We start from the raw sequence: 22,991 nt of genomic DNA on the forward strand, positions 1-22,991 counted from the left end.
CCAGCCATATTAACATTTCTTCTGATTATATACATTACATATCTTTTCTTTCCTTGTAACCATCATTAGTCCAGCATTAAAGTGCTGAATTCCTGCATTCTCATAAAATTTGACTCCTCCTCCTCCTAAACATTATTATGCATGTACTGTTCCCTCAGTTTCCATTTATTTTCTATGTAATTTGCTCATTCAATTTTCTAAAGCTTGCTCTCCCAGTTCTTGTATCCTTTTTATAATATTGAATACTTTAAATACAGTAGGTTTAGACATTGATTTTTATTTTATAGTAATTGCATTTTTGGCAGCCAACAGTATTAAACTTGATAAAGCCGTACTATGTCTAGGCAGTTCAGATCCTGTGTCCCATTTCAAAAGAATAGTTTCCTTAGTTATAGCTATTTGCTCGCACAGTATTTCTGACAGAGTTCTGTCTAGGGATGTTTTAAATATCTGCCAGCTCATTAAACACCCAAAACATGTGTTCCCAATTACCTCTTTCTTCCTGTCACATCTCCAGCATGTACAATCTTCCTGAGAAAAATTTTTTGAAATTTGTTTGGGGTAAAAAAATATATAAGTATTTGATTTTGGTTAATTTTGTTCACTTTTTTTTTAATTTCTCAGCATTTTAAATACCTTGCTTTACTGGTCTGTTATCCATTGGTTCTTCACCCCTAATCACCGTTAGTAATGGTTCTACTGCAGGCAGTCTTCTCCCAGTGTACTCATTAAATTCCCCAATTCTTGGAGTACTCAAGGTTTTAGTAGTGTCACTAGCTCAAGAGGTAGCTCACTCCTGACTGATGCGGGTAGGTCAGAATGCTGTTAGTTCTCCTCCCACCCTAGGTGCTTGGATCAGTTTTCCTTTACACACACTGCAGTGTACCATAAGGGATTGTTGCATTTCTGACTTTTATGCCCGTCAGTTAAGGTGTTAAACTGAAGTCTCCTTTGCCTGAGCTGGTGGTCGATCTGATGGGTGTCAAAGAAATTAATGGACTTATAGAAAAGAGTAGAGGTTCTCTATTACAAATGTAAACAAAACCAATATATCAGCATGTTTATGTCCAAATTAAGTATAAACTATATATAAATCAATAAAAGAAAGTAAAATATACAAACAAGTAGCAACAAAAATTGCAAAATAACAATACTGACTACATCCCTTCAACCCCCATTCTATCAGCCACACCCATTGCTTAACAGCCTTTCTTTTCCCATTTTTATTACAAAGATTTTCTCTTGTCCCTACCCTTCCACACAAACCAAAATGTAGTCAGACATGCATGATCCAGGTAATCCCCTTACCCACAAGGCATTGTCATACATACATAATCTTCTATTTTTCTCGAGACTAAACTGAGGTCTGGCAAGTTGAAATTTTTTTTGCAACAAAATTTTAAACACCTTTGAGTTTGTACAAACAGGCTGAGCGGTTTCCTCTACTCCAGCAACAATACATAGTCTCTCTTTTTCCTTTACATCATTTTCTACCTTTACTGATAACATATTGATTAGTAATCATTAAAAGGTAGCCCACTCCCAGGTATGCCACACTCTTCTTTTCATCTTTCTTAAGGTCTTGTATCTTCCTATGGGTTGAACAAATAAAACATGATCCTAACATCTTTTTATCACAGTCATCTGTCATCCCCCATCTGTTAAGTCAGTCTTCTATTACTTAATCTTCTTACAATATATGGCAATATTATCCATAAATGTCTTACTTTTCTGTCACCATACATATAAGTATGCATGTTTCTGTCTGTACGTTTTGCCTAATATACCATCTTTTTTTAAATTATTACATTGTAAGAAATGACATAGAAATATATTAACAGAAAAGAAAACAAACCAAAGTAACATTTTAATTTTTTTCCTGCTGTGCACACATTTTTTAACAATTTTTATTCATTCCACCTTTACATAAATTGCTCATTTTCTGCCCTTCCCTTAAATCTAATTCATCCTTCTGAACGTTGTGTAGTTTATATTGTTCCCCAAACATCTATTTCTATGTAATTTGCTCCTTCATTTTTCAAGTTCTTAACTTCAGTTATTGTATCTCCTGTATAATATTCAATACTTCATTTACAGTTCGTATACATTCTGATTTCCATTTTCTAGCAGTTGCATTTTTGCCACCCTATAACATTAAAATTCATAAAACCATACCTGGGGCAATTTAGTTCTTATTTCCCAGCTCAGTTAATTTGTTTAGTTAGATCCATTTGCTTCCCCAACATTTCTAACAAATTATTTTCTAGGGGATTTTTAAAATCTACCAACTCATTACCTTCTCAAAAAAACATGCTCCTATTTGCCTTACCCCCCCCCCCCACACACACACACACACATCACACCACACCCTTTCAGCACTTACCCTCTACCTGAGGGGAAAAAAATCTATATCGTCTTCTAGGCTATAAAACATACATCTGCAAACACTTCCATGAAAAAATTGGTCCTCAAATATCAAGTCCACATACTGATGTCCTTCCATTGTTCCTTTGCAAATTGCATTTGCATTCTTTCATAATTTTTGTAACCTTCTTTGATTTATTGTTATAGTTATCATACATTATTTTATGGACCTTACAGCATCTTCTGTTCTATATTCCATTAGAAGCTGTATTAGAGCTGGTCTTTCATTAAGCACCCCTCATCCCTTTCTCTTTGCCTATACTCTGTTTTCAGTCCTTAGTAGTTTGTTACCTTTTCCTACCTATTATTTGCTCCTGATAAATTGGTGCCTTTTCTAGTTTTCTCTAGTAAATTCCACCCCTTTTGTATATTCCTAATTACAGTCATCCCTGTTGGTAAAATCTCCCTTCTCCATTCCTACGTTGGCTTTGTTCTTAGAATGCTTTCTCCTACCTTGATTATTATATTCTGTATGGTTGTCATTTTTCTACATAAGAAACTGTATCCAAAAATCCTACTCCCTCCTTGCTTATAAACCACCTAACATCATTTCATCGTCCTTTTACACTTTGATTTATAACTTTGTTTGTGTTATGTGTGTGCATCTTAACTGTGTAGCTGTAAAGCATCCCGTCAAGTCAGATATTCCTAAGCCACTTTGTTCTATGGGTAGATTCAGTTTATACCACTTATCTCTAGCCCTCTTCATCTCCCAAATATATTCCTTCAGAAGGAGTCGTAACTTCTCCTGTGGTTGATAAAAATACACCTGACAGGTATATAAAGTTAAAGGGAGAAAAAACATTTTCATTGCTTGTTTTTTACTATCCATAAACAAGAACTTCTCTGTCTTCAACTTTTGTATTATCTTTCACTTAGTTAGCTGGACATGGACTGTTTATTTACTTAAGCGCTTTCGGCCAGGTTATTTCCCAGCCTCCTTCATTTTTGTCTGAAGAAGGCTGGGAAGTTACCTGGCCAAAAGCACTTACGTAAATAAACAGTCCGTGTCCAGCTGACCTAGTCAGTTTTGATTTTTATTTCTTTTTGGTTTAAAGTTTTTTTGTTTATCTTTCACTTAGTTCTTTTCCTACATATCTTTAGTGATTTTAATCTGTAAACCTAAATACTTCATCCTGTGTCCCCATAAAAATGGGTATTGCTGAACCAGTTCATGTGTGGGTACATAGTATACTTCTATACCATATAGTTTATTTGTTTTATATCCTAAAAAAAAAAACTTGAAACTGTCTCAGAATGTTCACCGTCACCAACACATCCTTTTCTAGATTTATCAAGTGCAAAGTAAGCTAACTTTTTCTGAATACTGTATAGTTTATATTCTTGAATTTGAGAGTAATGTATTTTATTTGCAAGTGGCTTTAACTGTAAAGCAGACAGCAAAAGAGAACAAGGACATCACTACTTGGTGGATCTGTTCAAGCACAGTTTGCTGAAGAGAAACCCTACCACCTTAATTCGTGCCTTACATACGTACATTCATTCATACAAATATTTCAAGCACAGGCTTTAATGCCCTTCTAGCTTGCCGATATACCAAAACACTTGTTCCCATAATAAATGGTCAGGCTGTTCTTAATAATATCTAAACTAGTACTTGCTTTAATGAAATTTGGTAGTCTGTTCCATGCATCAGTTTCTTTATCAGAGAACCAATTAGTACACGTCTCATTCCTATAGAATCTTCTACATCATACAAATGGGCTTGGAGCCTATCTAATTTGTATGATTGCTTGATTGGCTAATTTTATATAATATAATAAGCAGGTCTTTTTGTCCTAGAGTTTGTCTGAAGAAATTGGGAGTATTTACTCTTACGAAAGTGCTCACAGTAAATAGCAATAAATTGTGGTTTGTGTTTCTGAAGCCATCTCATTTCTTCTATTTGTAAGCCGTGCAGCTATCCATCTTATCAAGAGTACAGCAATACCTAGTTGTACTAATTTATTGATCAGTGTTTTCTAATTCATGCCTTTAACCCTTCATATGTCCTCCGTTTTAATCTTATTCTATCAGGGAATGCAAATACTACCATTGCCCTGCTCATAAAATGTAAGCTGAGTCTGTCAAATGCCTTTTCTGCATCAAGACCAAGTAGTGTTTTCTTCCACTCTAATTCCCTCTAGATTGTCATTGTTCTTTTAATATTTTTAAATGTTTGCTTACCTTGCATAAAATTGCACTGATATGTATCTTATCAATTTTGGCAGCTTATTTGCTATTCTTCTAGCTAGTACAAATGCTGTATAATCGTGGTTTAAAATTTAAATGAGTCAGTATGGAGTTGTATCTGAAGGGCCTCTACCTTCTCTGGGCAACATAGACACCACAACTTTTTCCAAGATGCGAGCACTCCTTCCTTTAAAATATTGTTAAGCAAAACCTTCCAGATCTTTACTCCCCCCCCCCCCCGACTTCCAGACTTTCTCAGGATGCCGCCTGTTCCTGGAGATTTATTGATTGATTTATAGATCACTATTTTTATTTTATCTCTTTCTGTCTTGTCTGTTGATTGTTGAGCTTTATCTTCTAGCATTTGCTCAGTTGTCTTTCTTAAATATTTCCATTTGTGCTTTTTTTATACAAATGTTCATGTAATTTCCAAAATATCTTTATCTCTGTAGACACTCTGGCTATTTTCTTGTTATAGGCTCCTGAACTTTGGTAACAACCCTTTCTAAGTTGTACTGGAGTAGTTATCAGAAGATAGTATAAAAACAACCTTTCTAAACTGATGGATTATCCAAAGAATCCCTTATTTTCTCTGTTTCATTTTGCAGTTGCTCCACTTCTGTGATATTCCCTTCATTTTGCAATTTTAGTCTTTGTCAACCCCTCTAAACAATTCCTGTTGTTTTTTCCCATATCTCTTTCTTGTTTTCAAAATGTTTTTAAATTTAATTTTCATGTTATCCCACTCACTAGTTGGCCCTATTGAAATGTCTATCTTCCCTAATAACTCTGATATCATTTCCACTACCCATTCCTTAAATTGTTCTCTCTTTAACAGATAAATAGGAAAGTGCCAGTATGTCATTTTTATTTAATATATTTACCTTCATTTTTATTGGTTCCTTATTTGAAACCGTTATTGGATATGTGTCAGAGCTTTCAATTTAAATACACATGCTGAGAGCTATAATTTCTGTCCTGTTTACCCCTCTTGCTGTACATTGGGGAATAATATGTCAATTTGCAATTCCTACTACAGTATTCTCTTTTCCAAACCAAATGTTCTCATATATTTCTTCAGAATTGACTCTCTTGTTATATTTTCCCTTTTAGGTCCTCTTGATATATCCCCACCGTTACAAATCAGTTTTCAGTTCCCAACCATAAGTAATAATCCTTTCTGAAAACATATTTTCCCAAACTTCTGTTAAGCTCTGTAACAGCAGTTTTAGGTGGAATTTAAATACATGCCAACTTAATCTTCTTCCCTTTCCAAAAAAAAAAAAAAAACTTACAACCATAAATCTACCACTGTTGTATTTTTTCCTATTCTATCACTTTATCAGTCAGTAGTAGTGCTTCCTCTTTCCTTACCTGATATTCTGCTGAATGTCTACAGTGAAGTGTTTTCTTTATCAAATTCACATTCTTATTTTTGTCTAAATGTGTCTCCTACAACTATGTTCTTTGTACACATTTCTTATTACAGGTTGATGCTGTGTTTTGTCTATACGTATAAGGCCATTTATATTCCAGGGACATGGACAGGGTAGCCATTATGATGGAAACCTATAATTCCCATCTATTATGTATAACAGTTATTATGAATGTAAATTTTCAACCTTCCGCTTATATGGACACATTACAAGACATCTGCTGTCAAACATTATAGTTCTTGTCATCTCTATTTGAACCTGTCACATTTTCAAGACTTCTTGCTTTAATTAAAGCACTTTGGCAAAAAAGCTGTATAGATTTTCAGAACTCCAACTCCTTTTAATTTGGAATGAACATTCAAAGCTATACATTTTCAAAAAACAAAGTTTATCCCTCCAGGTAGGACCAGTTGCCCTAAATCAATGGCTGCATCCATAGGCAATACCTGATTTAAAATTGTGGTTACATTTTGCTAAAGTACATATTAGAGCTTGTGTTCCCCTCTTGTGATGTCCCCATTCTGTGGCAGTAATCGAGGAGTCTGAAGCCTCACCACTGACAATGAGAGGGACGTTTACTTGGAATACAAATGGATATACTCAGTATTTCCAGATTCAAATCTCTCTGCATCAAGCACAATTTTCCTTAAGCGCACACAGGGAGCAGTCAGCCCGGTGTCTGGATTTCTCTCGCTGTCTCCCTCCAGGTCCTCAGTAAGACCCCCTACTGGCACAGCTTCAGAGTTAAGTCCTCAGCCGAGTGCTCAAGCCAAGTCCTCCACCACTCTATCTGTGAAACCAGTGCTTTGTGTCCCTGGCCAACTAGCTGACACACGCAGTCTGAGATTTAATTTTCACACGCACATACCTGGGAAAGGCTGGCACAGATTACCCACTGTATCAACTTTGCCCAGACTATAAGGTAGATTCACTGCTACCAGTCCGTTACTATAAGGCTCTTAAAAGGGTATCCAATTATAGTGAGTGAAATTAATATTAATACATGGTAATGTTGACCAAACAGCCAGGCTTTCAGGAGTGGCCAAAGTTATCACCAAATAAATGTGCAAATACTGTCAAAACTTAAATATTTTCTAAACAGGACCAGCCACAATGAAAAATTTAAGTATATTTAATAGTAAACAGTAAAAGAACATGAAAATGCTAAATATCTATGTGTTTTATATACAGTAAACACCAGAGTTTCAGTCATGGGAAATATTGAAAAAAACACAGCTGGATAGAGTCACACAGTTACAGAAAAAAACAATGTATAACTATTCTCATTATGTTTTCCTGACTAATCTAAAGAATTCTTGTTCCTACTTACTGACTAGAACAAGGCAAGATAATTTGGCTGAGTGGTCCTTGTCGGATCTAAGACAGAATACTGAGTGCAATCTCCTACTAATATCTAAATATTATTTCTAGCTTTCATAATGACATCACCTACATCTGGTCATCTAACACTATTTCCCACACTATCCCCCATCACTAGAAGCTGCCAGGGTTTTAGCACCTATGTGTTACCATACACACAGACAGAGCTTTGCCTGAGATGTGGTACAGCTGCTGGAAGTCATAAAAATGTAAAACACTTCACTTCCCTTCTTCCTACAGGAGCTAATAAACCATACTTATACACATTGCATGTCTGGCTTCATTCAGAACTGTGGTATATAACACATTTATGGGTTAATTTTAAAATTTGAGATTAACCTCTTCTCTTCCAGTCCTCTGTTAAAACATATACTTTTAATTAAGTTACAATAATACATGTACATTTCTTTTCTTTCCAGCAGGGCACACTGTTGATATGTTTTAACACAGGCAAACCTCAGAAATACATATTCGGCATAAGCAGCTGTACAGATGAGTTTGCTGTAGAAATGACATATAATTATTTACAAAATTCCAGCAAGCTGTGCTGACGTATGTTACACATCCACTGCCCCACTTCTGCTAGCATAGCTGGCAGTATCTCCTATTGTCATACCACTTACAATAATTGTCATTTGTTCTTATCTGTATTCCCCCTCCCAGATCCAAAATACATCTTGTATGCCTTCAGTAAACATTAACTTTTGGTGGCTACCTTTAAATAGATAAACTAATTTGTGTGCTGTTATGTTTATTACATTTCAGTAATAAGGTTACTGGGGAGGCAACTACTTGTATACTTATTCACTTCCCACAGCTTTAAACTTCATTTTTTTCACTAAACAAATTACCCGAGTAGTTTCAAATGATGATTGTACTGTACCTTGTATATTTCACTCAACAGAAAGTGTTCATATTGCTCATGGTTGACAGCTTGCACCTGCAGACTTTTCATCTCTAACATAATGAATAAACTCAGCTTAAGACTTTGCAGTCAGATAATCTTTGTAAATTTCACTGAGAGCACAGACCTCATGATTCATTGGTATATTTGTAGACTTGGCTCCCACTGAAAGCCTTTACTAATGGAAAAATAACTAATGACTTTACAAATTCAAGACATAACTATCAATTTCTATACCAGTCATCATTTTATCTTGGTTTTCAAGGCTTTTTGCTCAATAAATTGTCTGTAGCTTAAACCAAAAAGAATACTCTATATCCATGTATATAAAAAGAGGGGGGGAATTGTCTTAATTTTATGTATAATGCCACCAGTACACTTTTATAGCCTCCATCCCAGCAGCATAATATCATAACATTGTTAACTTCAACTTGCTTCTATCCAGCCCTTCTTACTTTGTTAGAGTGTAATACCTTCCAACAAAGAAAGCATTTTCTTACTTTAATATGTGATCATATACAGCAGTAATTAGAGACTCTTCCACCTCACAGTTAAAAAAATCCCTGACTACACACTATCCAAAATTGCCTTAGTGTAATGCAGTGTTTACCTAATATGTTATACAAATACTAATAAGAAAAAGAACTGTTTGTCTTGGTTACTGCTTCAGCTCCTTCAATATCTTTTAAATATTAATGACATATAGTAGGGTATATGCTTTACAGTTCACTTTACAGTCAACAAGATGTCAGTTTTTCCTCAGCCATTTTTGCAAAGCCACATTTCATATGTCGGTTCCTATGGCTAATAGGATTGATGCTTTATAGTCTCCCATTTATTCACAAATGTCACATGGTTGGTCTTTTTTCTGATGCTCTACATCCCTCTATAGCAATCTCTTGTTCAAGTCCAACGTACTCCTGGTTCATTTGGTCAGTTCCTGTGCTTTTTCCTGCCACTCAAACATTTTCTTTTAGAAAAATTGAAAATGTTTCACTGGCATAGTCTCTCTCTGGGTTTTATTATTGTCAGAAGAATGAGAAGTAGAGTCCCCTTCTGTTTGCTGGTTCACTGTTTGTTGGCTTAACATTTGTTTTGTCCCTAGGCTGTTCTGCAACCAAAAATGTCTGATCTCAAGGAAAAAAGCATTCTAGGTACAGCAGTTTGGGTCTCGCACCTGTTTTTTGACATTCCCTGATTACTGGAATAGATTTGCTTCTCTTTTGACTGGAGTAGAGTGAATAATAGTTTTCCACAATCACTCTGCTATCCCCAATTTTTAATACTTTTGTCAGGAACAGCTGTTTCTGGTGTTTTTTTTAATCTTTACTAATATAGGGTTTGGCTGCTTTATCATAGCTAGATTTGGAGCATTCACACATTGTGCTCCCTCAGTTAACAAATCCTTAATGTGGAGCACCAGTCCAGTTGCTTATTTGTAGTTTCATGAAATGAATACATCCTGTCCCTTCCAGATTCTCTGGTACAGCTGAAAATCCCAGGTTTTGTCTATGTGCTAGGACTTCTAACTCTACGTTTTTTGAAACTGCTCTTCTTGGAAGTCTTGTGCTTAGTCTGTATTATTTTCATCCTTTGATTTTTGTAGTTTTATCATTTCATCTGAATAGCTAGTAAAAGCTTATTGTATTTTTATTTGCCTTTTTATATTTCTTCAGTGTTTCACTTATTTTAAAAACCTCTCGAGTGCAAAAGATTTGTTTCTGTCTAAAATATTGGAAGCCATCTCCAATACCAAAGCTGAAATTTGAACTGTTTTTCTCTGAACAGTTGCAAAATTCTTCATAGACAGAACTTTTCTTCTTTTTTGGTTGGCTTTTTCTTTCTTTCTTCAGATGTTGCCTGGTAGTAGTAGTTTTCTTTTCCCTTGTGAAACATTTATAGGTCATTTACTTCCATTTCATTTTCTTCTGAAGATATTTTTAAGACCGATAACTTCAGTCCAGGTTCCTCTGAAAGTATTATATTTCCAGACAACTTTTGCAGTGATCCACCCAGCAAGTACTGCTTAAGACTCAATTCTATAGCTAGAGGAAGATGAACCAGTCCTATCACATATTAGTCATTCAGTTACTATAATAGATGGTTGGCTGAGGTGGTACAGTAGTTAGCATTGCCGCCTCACAGCAAAAGGCTCTCCGGTTCGATTCTCGACTAGAGTGCCTTCGGTGTGGAGTCTGCATATCCTCCCCGCAATCGACTGAATGAAACGTCATGCAGGTAGGTGTGTTCGTGTGTGGGTGTGCCTTCTCTGAAGGTTGGGTGCCTGTTTGGCAACTCAACACTGTAAAAATCACTGCCAGTCATAAGTGGATCGGAGATCCACTGTGGAGAACCCTAACTGGGAAAAGCCGAAATACTTTTTTTTTTACTTACTATAATAATAGATGTGTATGACCAGGTTTAATTTCCTCTATGCCCCTCCCTTCCTTTGTCATTAAGGGTTTTGAACTTCTTTTTAGAGCATTGTTTCTTCATTTTTTTTTGTGCTCTCCCTTCCATGACTAACAGAGATGTTCAGAGGGGTCCTTTAGTGCCTAGAGAGTTAAGTGGCTTGGGAAATATTTAGATGCTGAGCTTGTCAGAGTCTGCTGGCCTCAAATCCTATAGCTAAAGAAAGATGGATCTGGTCCTGCACACCTGTTATGGGCAAGTACATTGTTTCATTTTTCACTTACTGCATGGGTACTCATGTAGAAAATGTTGGTCAATATTTTAGTACTGCAAAATAACAGTACCTTTCTGCAAGCATTTATTAATGTGGCTGCTTCTTTTTTCTTAAGAAAAACTCGCCCTAGAAGGAATTGTGGTACAGCGAGCTGAATGCAGACCAGCAGCCAGTGAGAGCTACATGAAGCTGAAAAAGTTGGTAGCATCGTTATTTCCAGAAAATGTTTTGCATTTTTCTTAAATGTCACTTAAATGTCACTGGAGTAAATAGTTAAATTTACTACTGCTTTGTTTCTAGAATTCCTTTTGCTTTAGATGTCACTGAAGTTTTCTTAGGATTATCTGAAGTATTATTTTGCTTTATAAAAGTTTGTTTATTTCTGCGTTCATTATGAAAAATGTTTAGGGCATTGTTACTTGTTTTTGTATTTATCTAGGGGGATTAGTTTCATAAACCTGCTCGTTACTTTTACGAAGTATATGTCAATACCCATGAAGAATGGATCTAAAAACAGAAGCAGCAATTTAATTTGCACACAGCTTGTATTTTCATTAACATGCTAAAATAAAAAGATATTTGTCCTTTTAACAATTTAAATAACACAACTCCCTTCCCATTTGAGATTGCCTGATTTTTCCTAATGAATTTCTCATTAACCCAGTCGTGAATGGCTTATTTTTGATTGTTCATATTAGTCCGGTGATCATATGTGCTAGCTCAAAGATAGGATCACAAGGGGTGACTGTCTACTGGCATAGATAGTAACCAAATTGAAGTGCCAGGAATCTTTATAGAATGGTTTTAACAGGTTCTTGCAACAGTTAAGTATGTTAGTGCTGTAATGGGTGCATTGTTTCTTATATACTGTAGTTCATCTGTATAAACACTAGTAGCTTAGCACATGCCTGCGGTTTATCCAGGGTCAGTGTAGTGGCCAAACATATCATAACACCCTATACATACTCCTTGATTCTACACCCCAACTGTTTTAGCGTCTTACCCAGGACAAATTCTTATTGTAAAGACATCGGTCTTCTATTTCTGTTTAGAAACATGAATGAACTGGTGTCATGAGTCAGCATCCATATTTATCAAGTGATTGTTGGGATTGGCCATATTTTTAACATCTTTAATAAATCAGTTTACATAATGACATAGGTACTCCTATGTTAATAGAAAACAAACCATAATGACAGTTTCATTTATTTCATGCTGCATACCTAAATGCGCGTGTGTATGAATGTGTGTGTGTGTATATATATATATATATATATATATATGTATATAAAATGTGTGTGTGCATATATATATATATATATATATATATATATATATATATATATACATATATATATGTGGGTATTCTTTCCAACAATGATTATTCATTCCAGCATTACATAAACTACTCATTTCCTGCCTTCCCTTAAATGCCATTCCTCCTCCAGAATGTTCTGTATGTAATGTTCCCATAAATTACATTTTCTTCTGTGTAATTTGCCCCTTTACTTTCTAAAGATTCTCATCTCTTGTTCTTTTATCTGTTTTGCAATATTCAATGCTTCACCTACATTTGGTATAGATTTTGATTTCCATTTTCTGGTAATGACTTTTTTTGGCAGCCAGTAACATTAAACTTAGTAACGCCTTACTATGTCTAGCAACTCAAATCTTGTGTCCCAGCTTAAAGAAGTGATTTCCTTAGCTGCAGCCATTTGCTCTTCCAACACTTCGTACAGAGTACTCTGTAGGGAACTTTAAGAATCTGCCAACTCTTTACACACTCAATAAACATGTTTCCAGTTACCTTCCTCCTTGCTGTATTTGTCTGCTTAGGGGCCTTAGCTTCTTTGACAGTTGTCCTACCATACATAGCTGGTATTTGGTTCTTTATTATTAGTTAGTAACCTGAACACACTGAAACCTGTTCAGTCTTATTTACCTTTATATACTTATTACTTTTTCAGAACCTCAATCCTGAATCTGAGATATTTCCCGTTAATTGCTTAACTCTCCCTTTTTCTTTTTCAGTCCCTGTAACTCTACACTGCTAACGTCCCAGCTGATAACTGTCTGCCAGATAAGCTGACCTGCACAGTTGCAATGTTCACCTTCCCTGAGATCAACTCTGCATGAAATGTATGTTAAATATTTTGTTCTTTAATTTTATAGCAAGTAGTAGCACAATCCTTAATATTCTGAGTGTTTTTTTAAGTGGCGCGCTCACAGGATCAGATGTTATTGTTTCTCTCTCTCCCTCCTCCCACTCCCTGACAGCCCCAAAATGTCTTTCCTTGACTACCACAGTAGAAATAACACATAAAATGAAGTTACAGTGTATCCTATAATTCCAGACAGCATTTTTCCCCTCTGACTGGGTCTGTCCCTCTTGGGCTAGCTTTTAGTACTTACTTGGATTTAAACTGAGTGCTTTTGGTTCAACCTGCTCTGTTCGCTCCCCTACCCTACCTCCATTCCCACCCACCCCCACATCACCTAGACTTATATGCCCATAACCACGTCCACCTCACTTCTGACCAATCATCCTCTAAGTTTTCCTCTGTTTATACTTCCACAGTCACACACTTTTACCTAATTACCATTGACCACAAATGCCATTAATTTTTCCACCCCCACCTCTTTTTAGGCTATGACATTGACATCTTACTTCCACCATAGGACAACTCAATTCAGTCTGCCCACTTCTCCCTCTCCTTTCCTGTCCATTCATCTCACTTGCTGCAAGATTAACGCTATTGTCTAGCTCTTCATCCTTACTTTTCTCAAGACACCACATTCCTCTTTTCATACACCTCACTCTAACTCTGTCCGAAACAAATGTAACACTTCATCATTAAAATACCACCCCTCATTGCCAAACACATTCACACTCTCACCACCCACACTTTCACCATTACATTACTTATTTTCTGCTCTTACCTTGCTTCTTATCATAACAAACTTCACTACCTGGATAACATCCCCCTGTACACAACATCAGTAACATGCCATCTATCTCCTCCGACCTTTACTATTGCTCTCAATCTGTATAACGCCAGTTACATAAATTATCTTACAAACAGACCCATTCCTCTAAATCCAAACTCACATTCCTCTCAAAAATATAACAAAATCTTATTAAAACTACTCAAACTTCTACTGCAATTAAAACTCTCCAGTGACATATACCCCAACCCCAGGACCTGTTACTGTACATCAAAACACCACCAGCCCTACTCCTCCCCAACTCCTTGCCACCCTATTAACTCAATGTAATAAGTCAAACTTACTATTCCTCAGTATAAATGCTAGAAGCATCTTAAACAAGGTACATGATTTGCATGCTAACATTTCACTGTACTTTCCAGACATAATTATACTAACTAAAACATGGTTAAAACCAGACAACAGTGGCAATGAAATCCTACCTCCTAGATATAATATCTTGCGGAAAGACAGAACAGCCAAAAAGGAAGGTGGGCCAGCAGTTTTTTTTAATCACCTCAAAATAGAGTATCTAGATCTGTCAACTCCTAACTTTGACAAGGCTGAAATATTATTTACTAAGCTAGAAATCAACCCCGAAAAACACCTGTACATAATAGGATGCTATATCCCTCCTAGTAATAATATCCCTACCCTAGAAAACTTACTATATTGGACATCTAACTCAGTACCACATGAGACTATCATCATGGATGATTTTAATATAGATTGGCAGACCTGCTCCTTGCAGTATCCCACAAGCTTCATCAACCTCTATGGGATTTATTCAAGTCATCCAAACCCCTACAAGAATAGCTAAGTCAGCCAACAATCCATTAATTATTGACTGGATACTAAGTAATCAACCTGCCCGCCACCTCCAATCTGGTTGTCTACCTGACAGCCTGAGCGATCATCAACTCACCTTTTTAATAAGGCACCGTTTGCATCATAACAAAACAGTCTACCATCTGATAAGAAAAAAAACCCTTCAACCCCACCAATTTCCTATCAGCATTAAATAGCTGCAACTGGGCACCCCTCAAACTACTTCCACTAGAAGAAGCAGTTGACTTCTTTAACTCTACATTTTTAGACATCATGAGCACCCATGCACCTCATAGAACCATTAGAATTAAATTGAAGGTTGCCCCTTGGCTAAGTAAGGAAACTAGGTCAATAATGATAACTAGGGACAAAGCCTGGGTCAGTGGCATAAAGCCAAGTCTCAAGCAGCTAGACAAGCATACCTTGAGCTCTGTAATAAAGCTAAAAAAAATCAGTTAAACCACAATATTCAACTAAGACACCACAGCAGTCCTTAAAAGTTTTGGACAGCCTTTAATAACATTCTTCTCCCATGAAAATCCACCACACCTGCCCCATCTACCAGTAATACTACAGATAATATAGCCACGCAGTTCAATAAATATTTTACTGAAACTATCCTAGACCTTTCTATCCTCCAGAACTGCCCCCCCACACACACACCCAAACCAAGTAACAATTCCCAAGGTTCCCCTCTCTCCTCCACACCACAGTAAAGATAATGACAGCACCTTCACATTCCAACCCATCTCTATGAACATCAAAAACAATTTGCTTCAAAAACTAAAACCCTAGCCAAAGACAGACTTCCAGCTGAATTTCTAAAAACTGCTGCTGAAGCAATAATATACCCTGTAACCAACCTCTTCACTAGATCAATGTTTGAAAATACTGTCCCTGAAATTTGGAAAATCTCCCATATTTTACTGCTACACAAAGGAGGGAATTCTACAGAATACTATAGCCATGCTATCCCGTTTCCAAAATCTTAGAAAGCTGTGTTCACTAACAAATCATGGACCACTTACACACATACAACTTATGTCTAACACCCATCACAGCTTTCATCCCTCACATAGCACCACTACTGCTGTAATGTCTTTCTCTAATACAGTGATTCACCACAGAAGCAACAGGAAATTTGTATCAGCCATCTTTCTAGATCTCTCCAAAGCCTTTGACATGGTCAGTCATAGTAAACTAATTCAAATTCTTTCAGATTTCAGTGTCAGTCAGTCCTCTATCTCCTGGTTCCAAAGCTACTTATCTGGTCGACAACAGGCCGTCCAATGAAATAATGACCTTTCTCCACTCCTCCCAGTTACACTAGGTGTCCTCCAGGGTTCCATACTTGGAACCCTACCAGTCTCACTCTGTACTAACAATCTCCTTACATCCTCTCTACATGCTTCAGTTATCCAATATACAGACGACTCCACTTTAATTTGTGCTGCATCATCCCTGCAAGAGCCCCATACTATTACACAGGAATCCTTTCTATCAGTTGAAACATGGCTCACAAATTCCAAGCTAATTCTAAATCCTAACCAGACTAAACTTCTGTTCCACCCAACAAGATCCCCTTCTTTGAGTTCACCTTTCAACATCGTGTCCATGATTTTAACTTGATGGGGTAGAAATTGACTGCAACATGAAATTTGACATCCACATCTCCCAGACTATAAAAAGCTACATAAAAAAATGTGAATGCTTTACAGAAGTAAACAGCTCTTCACTATGCAAGCTAAATCTACTATTGTGCACACACACGCACACACACACACACACACACACACACACACACACACACACACACACCCTCCCTCCTGTATGCCTCACCAATTCTTACAAACATCAGAAAGTCTGAAATAGCCAATCAGGTCCTGTCATTGTTCAGCTCTGAAACAACTGAATTGGCTGGAACTTCCCAACCTCCTCCTCTACAGCCAACTCCCTTTTGCACACAGACTCTGGCACCAACCTGAAAAAAAAACTGCTCTACAAAATTTAATACTCCCACTCTCACATAACAGGCCCCTCCACTGAAGCAGTAAATTACTATTACAGACCACAAAAGCTACCAACACAGCTGGTGAATCCCTTTTTTCTAACTACATAGCCAAAATATGGAACAACACTGTCCACTAATATAGTATCCCAGTTTTCATTACCTCAGTTTAAACGATCTCTAAGAACCTATTTGGCAAACACATGGCTGTGCTCTTGCAGCAGCCCAGGGTAATTTACCATAACTATTGTACCTACTTTTTTTTCCCTCGACTTGACTCCCTGACTGCTAATCTCAATAACAGAATTCCAGTTTCTCTCCTTCTGTACACTCTAATTAGTGTGCACTAACAATACAAAGTCCTTCTGGCCTTCATCATTTCTTTACTCAGACTAACATTTTTTCACTGTTAGGAATTCAAATCATATAAATTATAACTGATGTATCCATTTAATTGTGTTACCCAACATCTCTGGCTCAATATTAAAAAAATCTGAATCATTTAATTTTTGAAATGCTGTCAAATCCTATGGGATTTCTACTTGTATTTTGTCAGGATTATCAGTCATATGAATTGCTACTATGCATCTATTCATTGTGTTACTTAACATCTACATCTCAGTGTTACAAGCCATCTAAATCCTGTAATTATGAATTACCGTCAAAACATATGGTATTTTTATTTGTATTCTGTAGTTGTACTAGTATTTGTATTCTAGGTTTTGAAATGGGAGCTTTTCTCCCCAGGCCTCCACTGAAAAAGGACCTGTGTCCAGTCGGACTTTCCCGATGAACAATTGTCAAATAAATAATAATAATAAATTTCCCTTCATACCTCCAGCATTTCCTTTCTACAAGAGGAACAATTCTCTGAAGACTGCTTGGGCTATAAAAATACCTATGCAAGCACTTCCAAGCAAAAAATCTTAAACCTTCTGGACTCTTGAAAACCTAGGAGTCATTCATTATTCCTTTGTAAATATCCTTTTCAGTCTGTTTCCTAGCATCCTCTGATTGATTATTTCAGTTATCTTGCAGTGTTTTGTATCCCCATCTAATTGGCTCTTTTATAACATCAGCATTTGTTATAAACTCAACTAAAAACTTTACCAGAAATGGACTTTCACTTAACACTCCCCTATCCCTTTTCCTTCGTCTGTTATCTGATATCAATCCCTGGTAGGGAAGGGAGTCTCTAACCTGCAGTCCAAAGTTCTGCTGAGCCCCATCCCACTTTTTTAACCTTTCCCTCTCTAGTTATTTGGTCTCAATATCTTGGTTCCTTTGCCAGTTTTCTCCAGTAAATTCCAGACTCCTCGTGCCTATTTCTGTACCCGTACTTGGTGGCCATCCCTATTGGTATGATCATCTTTCTCCATTCACTTGTATAATTCTTTAGTTATTAGAATACTTTCTTGCTATGTTGTGAATATCTGTAAGGTAGTTATTCTCTTTGAAGGTCTGCTTCCAAAATCCTCTTCCTGTCTCCTAATCCTTCTTACTTACTTGTCTTTTATTTTATTACTTTTAGACCTTATTTTGACCTTTTTGGGTGCATGATCATGTGCAGTTATCAGATTAATTGGAAGACTTAAATGTTGATATGTCTGGCTAATCTAACCCAATTCTTTTATCATAGAAAGTGTGAACTTCCTCTGTTTCATCATAATTCTTTTCCATTTTTAGTTATAATCATCTGCTTGTGTTAAATGAGCCTTAATTCTATAGCTCTAAAATATCCATTCATATCAAGAAATCCTAAACCACCTTGTTCTATGATGACTTTTGCCAACTTCCCCTCCCAAATTTCTTCATTTTTTTAATTATCGTCCACAACAATTCTGAGGATAAAAAATATATATATGTCTGAACTGTATATGAAATTAAAGGGACTAAAGACATTTTCACATTGTGTCTTACTATCCATATCCCTATTCAATAATTTCCAGTTCCTCAGTTTTTTGTATTAGCTTTTTTATAGTCTCTTCTCCTATATGCTTTTCTGTTGTAACAAAATCCTCTTTAATCCATACATCTAAATACTTCATCTCATTACCTCCCACATAACGTGTTACTACATAATTTGCCTATAAGGCTTTTGTTTTATCTTCATTAATTTTATATCTTGAAAAGACTTGAAGCTGTCTCAAAATGTTCCACAACACCAACATGTCATTTTCTGGATTTATCAATTACAAAATATCATCTGTAGATGATAACTTTTGATTACCATACCATTTTTATCCTTGAATTTGTGAATCCCTTAGTTTTTTTTTGCCAGTGGCTGTTAGAGGGAAGAGGATACCCTTGTATGGTTCCTCTGTTCAAACATAGCTTGTGGGAAAGCAACCCTTCCACCTTAATTCTTGCCACTGATCCTTCATATATTCCCCTTTTTAACCTTATTATATTAGGAATGCAGCTGTATCAAATACTTTCCCAGTATCAAGGCCCACAAGCTATAGTGGTGTTGTCAAATGTTTGGCTTTCCCCCATAAAACCAGATTGATCCATAATATCAGTTTTGGAAACCCATTTTGACATTCTCTTAACTAGTATAGGCATAAACACTTCATAATAATGGTTTAAAAATTGGAATGAGTTGAAATGAAGATGGATCTGAAACCTTGTTTAAGCAGTAAAGCCATCACAACTTTCTTCTAAGATTATGATGTTCTTCGTGTTTCACTGTTGCAGTCATCACACTTGGGTTATCTGCCTGCAGGTAGCCCTCAGTCAGCCCGAATACCAAAGTCTTGGGATTTCTGCGTCGGATGCTGTTGCCTCTTTCATGATGCCAGGTCTTCAGGGGTATAAAACATACAGCCGATGCCATTACATCAGCTGTTCTTGCCGCGTGGGATCCCGAAGCAGAAGCATTTCGCAAGTGCTGGTCGGCCACTACATGAAATTTTTGTTTCGAGTTTCAAACCTGAAGTCTTCTAAAGTGAAGTACCCCATTGGGGATCCTTTTTTCTTGCTCTAACAGATGTCTGAAAAAGTTAACACTTGTCTTGCCTGTGGAAAGCAAATACCTCACAGAGATTTTCATTCTTAGTGTGTCACCTGTTTAGGCCTAGACCACAATGTTCCTTGCTGTCGGTTTTGTGCCTTGTTTAACGCCCGAACTATTCATCATCGGTCTATCTTTGTCGCTAAATTCTTTTGCTCTCATTCTCCATATTCCAAAATGGCTTCGATAAGCCATTCGACTACCAGTCTTCTGAAAAAACGTAAGGATAAAGACAGAGACAGTACGCATAGGTCCAAAACTGCCGACGACGCTTCCATTAAGCTAGTCGCCAGTCTGCTGGTACTCTGTGAGGTGCCTTTGCAGCCTCTGATACCCACTTCTACAGATTCGCAGGCCTTTGCTGAGACCCATTCAGAGTCTGGTATGCCGTGAGATGCTTTTTTGACTATGGAACCTGTGGATGTCTCTACCTTGGATGGGTCCAGAGCTGCTGTGAAGGCATCTGCTTCTGAGGGTGAAGGAAGCTGTCCAATTGGCCCATACACAAGATAATGAAGAGGGAAGCTCCACTTCCACTGCTTCTATACAAGTACGTTCAACTCAAATGGCAGTAATGGATACTGCTGAGCATACAAATTCTTTATCGCTAAGTAATAAATCTACAAATGAACAAGGAACTTTGTATTTGGTTCCGTCGGGATCGCAAATACGATTCCATCTGAATCTGCCTGAGAAGGTGAATATACAAGATAGGAGTCTGTTGGGAGGTCGTATATCACAAAAACAATCCCCAAACGGAATGAAGTGGAAGGGGGGACAGCCCAGTTCGACAAGTGAAGAAACTAACTTGACAATAGTGGGAATGCATGAAGGTATTTTAAACTTAACAGACCATGTGAAGTTGTTCAATCTCGCCGTTTGTTCTTACACGTGAGTACGGAGCCGATCCATCTGCTCCGAGTCGGCCGCTTTCCAAGCTCAAGATCTTTCAGTAGCTCGAGGCACAGCACCTATCCCATAATGCTCTCTGACTAACCCTCAGATCTGGTTTGCTGCTGCAATGGATCACAAGTCTTCAGTGTGCTCAAGACAGTGAAGGGTTATTAAGGAGCATTTCTACAGCTAAGTTTACTTTTTATTTAAATATATCTGTTTTTCTACCAGCATCCCTTGTCTTACTACTGTTTTTTTTAGGGCTTTGTCCTTTTTAGTGTGTTTTATTGGAGCGAGTTGCTCTTGGGCCTTACTCTCTCTTCAGTTGGTGTCATCCTTCGCTATAGTTTTGCAGGGATCTAAATTTCTTCCTATCCCTTCTTTTTTGATAAGATTGTTAATTGTTTGATTATTATTGGATTGTACTGTTGTACTTATATTATCAGGGCTCTGATAATTATTTTTTTCTCTCTGTTTCTATTCTTGTGATTGGATAGTACTATTGTACTTGAAATTATCAGGGATCTGATAATTGTGCTTTCTCTTGGACATGATGACTGACCAAAAGCAAAAGTCCAGATTTAAAAGATGTGACTGTGGCCAAAAAATGTCAATAACAGATAACCACATTTCTTGTGTGTATTGTTTGGGACCTCTCCATTTGCGGAGGATTGTTCCATCTGCCACTCTTTTAGTGGCAGAGTTCTGTTAGAGAGACGTAGGAAACTTGTTGATAGAGGTCTCTTAACACTCGAGTTTCAAGAAGCTTTGGACAAGTCAGACCAGACGTCCAAGTCTTTGAAAGGGTTGAAGTCGTCTCTGGTGTCCTCAGAGCTCAAGTCTTTGGCTCCGAGCACCTCTGTTAAGGTGCAGTCACCGATTCCTAGGTCTTCGGAACCGTGTGCTGAACCGATGATTTGGAGCCAACCTTTGGTTTTGGAGCCGGTATTGGAGACTTTAAAATCTCCAATACTTAAGTCTGTAGCTTCTTCGGCCCCTTCGACCCGATCTTCAAGGTTGTCCGATATTGATGTGGACTGTGTGGTGCAGAGGCTCTTGGAGAACCTGGCATTGGCTAAACTGCTCTCTGCTTTGTCCCAACTGGGTTTGAGCCCTGTTCCTGCCCCATTGCCTGTGACTACTACTCCTCTGAGCCTACCCAGGCCTTCGGAGCCAGTGGCAGAAGATCTGATGGTTGTGGAACCCATGAAGCAGAGTCCTGTTCCAGTGACTTCGGTTCCACCCACCCTGACCTCTTTGGTGCCATCTCCGAGACACTCTTTTCTGTTCCGGGAGAGAGAGTCGAACCAACGTGTCGGTTCCGACACTCAGAGCTTCTGTACAGCTGAGCTCAGCTCCTTCCTCTGGTGTGGAACCCTCGGCCTCGGCACCTGCAAGTCCTCCGTCTTCTTCGGAACCGGTGGCCTCCTCGGGCCAAGAGTCCGGGACCTTTGATGCCATGAGGAGGGTGTTGTCTGTTCAGACCCACATTACAGATCTCTCGTCTTCCTCCCTGAAGATGCCGAGTTCTGCTTCTTCGTCTAAAGCACCTACTAAGCAACGAGACCCAGAGCCTCAGGTATCCTTTTTGGGTGACCCTGCTCTACTGAAACTTCACCGGCCGCCCCCACTGATGAAGTTCCCAGAAAGAGACTCTGTAAGAGGAGGCATTTGGATTCCCCTCAGGAATCCTTGACATCAGACATGGACTTAGAGGAATCGGAAGGGTCCCCACTGTCCCCCTCAGAGGATGTCTCCTTTGCGGACATCCTAAAAATACTTAAGCAGAGGGGCAACTGGCAGTCCATTAGCCCTACCAAGGATGAGCCGGTGCTCCTGAAGGCCTTTGGGTCTCAGCCCTCCACCTCCTGGGTTACTCCACCCTTCGAACTAATGGATCTGGTCGCTCGAAGGGCGTTTTAAGTCCCCTGACACCATGGAACCAGTCCCTTGGAGGCCCAATAAATTCATCACTGCCCCTCAAGAGAAATCATTCCTCACCAAAGGAGTCCCTGTTGATGCCATGGTGGTGGCAGTGGCCACCAAGAAAGAGATGTCAGAGACTACTTCTACTGTCCATCCTCCTAATCCTAGGATAATGGACAGATGTGGGAAACGCATTTTTAGTTATGCGACATTTGCCATGAGATCGCTTAACTACTTGACCCATTTTACTTGCCTTCAATGAGATCTCCAAGAACTAGGAGATACTCTAAAGGGTAACACAGATGAGGCTATTT

The 22,991-nt window shown here is 37.9% G+C and overlaps 1 protein-coding gene across 1 annotated transcript in view; it reads left to right on the forward strand.

The window, feature by feature from the left end:
* Positions 1-22,991, forward strand: part of GTF2F2 (general transcription factor IIF subunit 2) — a 2,274,453-nt gene that overhangs the window by 1,646,314 nt on the left and 605,148 nt on the right. The window contains exon 7 of the mRNA XM_044071713.1: positions 11,139-11,220. Coding sequence (XP_043927648.1) covers positions 11,139-11,220 — 82 coding nt within the window. The remainder of the gene's footprint in view (positions 1-11,138; positions 11,221-22,991) is intronic.

This window comes from Protopterus annectens, chromosome 5.part0 (assembly GCF_019279795.1).
Source record: "Protopterus annectens isolate FY-2018-M chromosome 5.part0, PAN1.0, whole genome shotgun sequence".
Taxonomy (NCBI): Eukaryota; Metazoa; Chordata; order Ceratodontiformes; family Protopteridae; genus Protopterus; species Protopterus annectens.